This window comes from Macrobrachium rosenbergii, chromosome 26, assembly GCF_040412425.1.
Source record: "Macrobrachium rosenbergii isolate ZJJX-2024 chromosome 26, ASM4041242v1, whole genome shotgun sequence".
Classification (NCBI taxonomy): Eukaryota; Metazoa; Arthropoda; class Malacostraca; order Decapoda; family Palaemonidae; genus Macrobrachium; species Macrobrachium rosenbergii.
Genome location: NC_089766.1, coordinates 25,925,357 through 25,931,687, shown reverse-complemented (window position 1 = coordinate 25,931,687; position 6,331 = coordinate 25,925,357). Strand labels below are relative to the sequence as shown.

The following is a 6,331-nucleotide window of genomic DNA, read 5'->3' as shown; positions in this document are numbered from 1 at the left end:
CAGAGGCCCGCTACAGCACCTTCGGCAGGGAACGCTGCGCAGTATATTGGGCAGTCCGGCACTTCAAGTTCCTCCTGGAGAGTACGCCCTTCACAATCTACACAGACCACCAGCCGCTGGTCCACGCCTTCACTAAGCAGGGGGATGCATGGTCTTTCAGGCAGCAGCGACACCTCACGGCCATCGCAGAGTTCACCTGCTCAGTCAAATACCTCCCCGGCAGGAAGAACCCTGTGGCAGACGCCCTCTCCAGAATTGAGCTCAACGCGGTGCAGCTCGGGATCAACTACGAGGACCTTGCCCTGGAGCAGGCCGCCGACCCGGAGACTCCAGCCTACCGCACCGCCATCACGTCCCTGAAGTGGCGGGACGTGTCCCTCGCCCCCAGGGGTCCAAATCTCCTCTGCGACGTCAGTACCGGCCAGCCTCGCCCCCTGGTGCCCGCCTCCCGCCGCCGCCGCCAGGTATTTGACGTCATCCGTGGGCTGTCCCACCCCTCCAGCAGGACTTCGGCCAAGCTGCTGACAGAGAAGTTTGTCTGGCACGGAATGGGGAAGGACGCGAGGACCTGGGCGAGACAGTGCCTTCAGTGCCAAACCAGCAAAGTTGGCCGTCACACCGAGTCCAGAATAGGCGAGTTTCCACAACCGGGGGCGGCGGTTCGGCCATATTCATATCGACGTCGTCGGGGCTCTTCCCTCGTCAGGCGGGGCCACATATCTCCTGACAGTTGTCGACCGCTCAACAAGGTGGCTTGCCCATGCAAGAAGCCACCGCCAGTGCGTGCACCAAGGCCCTACTCTCCAGCTGGATCAGCTGTTTCGGCGTCCCTGACCACATAACAACAGTCCGAGTTGTGGTCTGCCCTGGCACGCCTGCTGGGGACAGCTCATCACACCACCACCGCCTACAACCCCGCAGCCAACGGCTTGGTCGAGCATTTCCACAGGTCCTTGAAAGCGTCCCTCATGGCCCGCTGCACTGCTGAGGATTGGAAATACAAGCTGCCGTGGGTCCTCCTCGGGCTGAGAAGTGCCCCCATGGCCAACGGTGACCCGTCCGCAGCTGAGAAAATCTACGGCGAGCCCCTCGTAGTCCCGGGTGAACTAGTCACAGAAGACCGCCACAACCCATCTGTCCAGAGGCTTAGTGACATAGTCGGCAAATTCAGCCCCTGTAAGTGGACATATACCAACAGGTCAGTCGCCTTCACGCCGCTCGGCTTGTCCTCCACCACCCACGTCTTCGTCAGGGATGACGCCGTCCACCCTCCACTGACCAGGCCCTACAGGGGGCCCTTCCACGTGCTGGAAAGGAATAACAAGGCGTTCCTACTCGCCCTTCACGGAAAGAACGACTGGGTGTTGGTAGACCACATCAAGCCTGCCCTCCTGGAGGAGGACACAGATGTCACCGCACCGTGCCCTCCACCTGAACAGTCGTCGCCGCAGCCGGCTCCCTGCAGAAAGCGGACACGCGGCTAGCCCTGGAAGCATCCGCCCACACCCGCTGCCAGCCGCCCCCACTCACAGCACATTCCCCCACTGTCTTCATGTAGCCGCGGCAGTTTCAACTCAGTTACTGTCCATTTGTGTAACTCAAAGTGTATTTGTTCATTGTATTTATTCTTAATTGTTATTGACCTCAGGTCACCCTTGTTCTCATTGACATCAGTCTGCCGCTATATAAACTACCTGGGTCACCAAAAAATCAGCAGTAACGTTATCCTGCTCGTTTCTTTAGCACCTCTTAAAAGTATCTCAAAACTTACCATAAACTTCAAAAAATAATAATTTTATATTAATATTTCCTCCCCAATACCTTACAATTTACAAAGAAGACGGAAAATATAAACAATTTACGAAGTGGAAATGCGTCAACCATCATTCGTCTAACCTAACTTAATCTAATTTCTGGGTTGGCGTGAGCACAACCTGGTATTTACCAATCCTGACTGAAAGCGTAAGCATCTGCTGCTTCACATAAGTGACTCGCCAGCATCTTATAACTATCATATTGAAAATGCACTCTATCACTGGCAAAGTCTCTTTCTACAAACTGATTGAAAATAAAAGTTATTTCTCAGTTTCTTTTCAATAATTGGTTAAGTAGATTTTTCATGATCGATATCTATCCCTAGGGATGTTTCTAGGAGTGTAACGAATCTCTATACTAACCACCAAAATCTTACAGTTATTGATACCTACCAATCTCTCTACTAGTCCCAAAATCTTATTTTTTACCTTGTTCACCAATTTTGGATCATCATCATTTACATCAATATCGTCTCCTCTGATGTACAGGATAACGATGTCTGGGGCAAATGCTGTCAATATGGCCACTAGTACAGGATCCAGTAGGTTATCACATACTGCTCCTGATTTCCCAAAAGTGCGATAATACAGGGGCTGCTTTAGTCTCACATTACTTTTACTACAGCATCCTATCATAAAATGCCTTAGATGCTTTACATGAGAATGTCCCACCACAGCAACCTTTCGCTCTATGCGGAGTACGTCTGGATAAGCTATAGCCACTTTCTCAACTTTATCTAAAGAACAATGATCTCAAAATAAAAAGGAAGGTTAAAATTCTCACCGAGTTACTATCAAAAAGTCAGGCTTCAGTTAGACCAGGCAATGATTGACCGAGTTAATCCTACTACTTATCCATTTCAGGCTAGGCTAACTTGTGACTAATTCTAAAATTGCCGCCACCATCAACCGGTCATGTCTTTATCTTTATCGCCAAGTATCACATCAATCTTAAAATTACATAAACACTAACTATACAGATCAATGCTATAACAACTAATCACTGCGATCCTGGTCACAGCACCAATTTATTCCGACTCATTCAGAACAAGTAGAGCTTCTCAAATCATAAGCGTTATTGTATAGCCTAAATAATTCGAAACATCTTATACTACGACACCCAGGTTACTTCACTCATTTGCTATTCCAGATTGCAATTAAATCACTGCACTGCATTGTGTATATTAATCTAAGACATAAAACGATATAAACTTACTGTTATTTCAAATGGTGCATTTAATAGTCCTAACTTGAATTAGAATCAGATTGGCATGAGCACAATCTCTACTTCGTAACCTTCATCCAAAGCACACCTTAAGAAATTCTCCTTACATTTAGATATGCATATCTCCTAAAGGAATTTCCTTAAATGAACTTTAAGATGAAAAGGAATGCTTAAGTGGACTTGGAGGCACTGACAGCTATGGGTGCATTTCCTTTTCCTGAGTCCCTATTAGACCTACACTGCACCAAGGTCCAGTGCTGTGACGAGACTGACAGTCTGACTCTCGCAACCGTTGCCGACCAACACCAAATGTTCAACTAACTACCGGACAAACAGCCGATGCCAGTATTAAGCACTGTTACATGTATATTTACAATTAAATACACGAAATAGCCAAAACAATGCTTCTCATTACTAAATACAAACACAACAAAACAAAATATCTTTCTTCTACATAATACGCATTTCCCCTTTACATAAATCTAGCGGAAAAGTACAGTCTCTCTTGTCAAAGTTTCGACACTTTTTGCCTGAACAGACTGGACCTCCTAATTTCAGAGTCATTGTTTATGAAGAAGATGAAACTGAAACTGAATAACAACTTGTCTGGTATATTATTAGCATTTATATGATTTGTTTTCTAGAAGGTACACAACAGGTCACCTGATATTTATACTAACAATATTTAGCAGTAAGCCACAAATATCATTTAATAACGAATTCATCATACCTTGTGTCATCTCAATGACGGAATGCCTTGTGAAGTTACATGGGTTCAACAAAGCATGTTTTTTCATCTATTTCATCTATGTTAAAACTATTTGATGGGTGAGAGGGGCCCTCGATCCGGCGGGGGTCTCTTTTTTTCCCCTGTCCGAATCTCTCTCTCTCTCTCTCTCTCTCTCTCTCTCTCTCTCTCTCTCTCTCTCTCTCTCTCTCTCTCTCTCTCTCTCTATTTCGCTCTTTCCTTCTTTCTCATTATTACTTTAACATCTTTCAAATTTCATCTGCTTTTCCTACCTTGTTGTCTAACCAGTTTAACTTACTCTTCACTGTCTTGATTATCAAGATCTGAGAGATATCAATAAGGTGGTCATATAGATATCTCAGGGGCGGGACTATTTCTTAGAATTGTCCCATGGATTCAAGTGGTGGGCTGATTTCTGGGGACAGGACTCTTGGCATTCTGTCTGATTTGTCCGCCAAGATAATTCGAGTAAGGATAATTGCTTTTATCCTCTCAGTCCCATTAAGCTGGTTCCATTTTCATTCTCAGTTTTGTATCTCTTTCTTTTTGATTTACCTATTTGGTTTACCTTCGGGGTAGGGTAGTGAGTGAACATTTGGGAGTCAGCAATTTTGGTGTCACTGTTGGAGGAATGAGCTCCAGGAAAGCTAGTTGTGTCTTTTCATACTATTCAGTGTTAATTAGCCTTTTTAATAAAATTTTTATGGAAAATACCCAAGTCACTCCCTCCACCACCTGAACCCATCGATGATCACCTGAAACACAACAACTTCAGGCAAAAATTTGATCATGATAATGACTATTTCCCCAAAAGAAAGACTGGGACACAAAGTTTTATATATGAAAATGTGCGCAATTTCATGTAGAATACAACAAAAAATAACTCATGGTTGTAGCTTTTATCAGTTTTGAAATAATTTCACCAAGGTGAAATTAAAACTGGTGGAAATGGAATATTTGAAAAAGTACTTTGATGTGACTTATAATTTTGGTATACTATATTATACCTTTAAAGAATATGGACCAGCAGAAAGAAGTAAGGTCACTGTAACTGGGAAACATGTTCTGAGTGTCTTTTTACCTTTTAAGCAACTCATCTGCTAAGATCTGCTATGGAAGCCCTAAGAAGAATGGTTAATAGAAAGCATATGAAAAACGTTTCATTCTTAGTTTTGAGCTCTAATAATGCGGTTGATGAAGAATCTCGGATAACATTCCTAAATTATTTATTGAAAAACTACCAGTAATTTTTTTTAGAAAGAGAACAGCTCATTCCTGTGTGGTACATGGCAAACTACTGCTTAAAAGTTCTACCATACCTTAAAAGCTATGTTAGTAAAATACCAAAATAAAATCTAAGAAAAAATGGCAAATCTCTCTTGATTAAGGACTAAGATGACCTACAAGCTATAACGCTATTCAACACGAAACCATTTCAAGATTTTATCATTACTTCTGTGAAGCCTCACAATTCCCTCAATCCAATCAGAAAAAACACAAGATTTTTCTGATAAGAGCTTGTCCACAGAATGGTTACGAAGTGAAGAAACTAAATGGACGAAATAACGCTGTTCTCCTTACGTTCTCATGTAAATACTTGCCAGGCTTTGTCAATATTCGACGTCTGAGTTTCTGGAATGAAAATTCAAAGTACGATTTGAGTAATACTTCGGAAGCTTTGAATATGGCCATTTTGCAGGTATAGTGAGAGTAACGAGCGATGTTTCAGATGCTCAATGGAAATGTGTGGGCGAACACTCACATCAATTTCAGCTTGTCCTCAATTTCGATTTGCGAGAAACAGCTGAAATATCGCACAATGAAGATATTAGTTATGGTAGAGCAAAGGAGAAGCATATGGCTGCTAGGAAATCGCCAGTACCTACTATGTGCAAATTGTCATTAAAATCAAAAGAAGTAATTTACAACAATCTCAGGATAATCATAACTAATGTGCTGTTCCTTGAAGATTCCAGTGTTGCCTTGGTTGGTCAAGTTTCAGAGAAAAGATTTTCATGTCTGGTTGATTTGTTGTACTTCCCTAATCATGACTGACAAAAGTAACATTTTTCATTCAAGCTTACAAAAGTTATTCTTTTTAATTTTCTGAATGTTGCTCTTGCAGTTACACACTTTGATTGCAAAGGTGACCAGCAAGTAGTTAAACAGTACATAGATTTCAAGAAGACTGATAACCATAAACACAGAATGTAAAATTAGGTTTCAAGTTTCGTGTGTTTGTTAATCATTTCCAAAATTTCTCCATTCATTTGTTTGTCCTTATGCACTGAAACTACAATATTTTCAGATCGCTGACATTTTGGTAGTGTGTTAGTTTGCATATCTGCAAAGCGCAAGGCAAAGGTCAATGAAGCCGTGTGGTTTTAAAGGCTTTTATATTACCCGTTTTGAATGCTTCAGTTCTGCTGTTCTCCTTGTCTTTTCAAACAATTAATCCTGAAAATCTTTTTGTAGTCTGTTTTGAATAACATATTGATTCATTAATATGTAACAAATCTTTAGAGATATTCAAGCTTGAATGAG

The 6,331-nt window shown here is 42.5% G+C and overlaps 1 protein-coding gene across 1 annotated transcript; it reads left to right on the top strand.

Moving 5' to 3' along the window:
* The first annotated feature begins 968 nt into the window (after window positions 1–968).
* LOC136852781 (uncharacterized) lies at window positions 969–1,484 on the top strand. The gene has a single exon (XM_067127679.1). It carries the CDS (start codon window positions 969–971, stop codon window positions 1,482–1,484), a length of 516 nt encoding a protein of 171 aa, XP_066983780.1.
* Window positions 1,485–6,331: the final 4,847 nt, after the last annotated feature.

Coding starts and splice junctions, on each gene's coding strand:
- LOC136852781 (XM_067127679.1), top strand. CDS start 969: ATGGCCCGCTGCACTGCTGAGGATTGGAAATACAAGCTGCCGTGGGTC.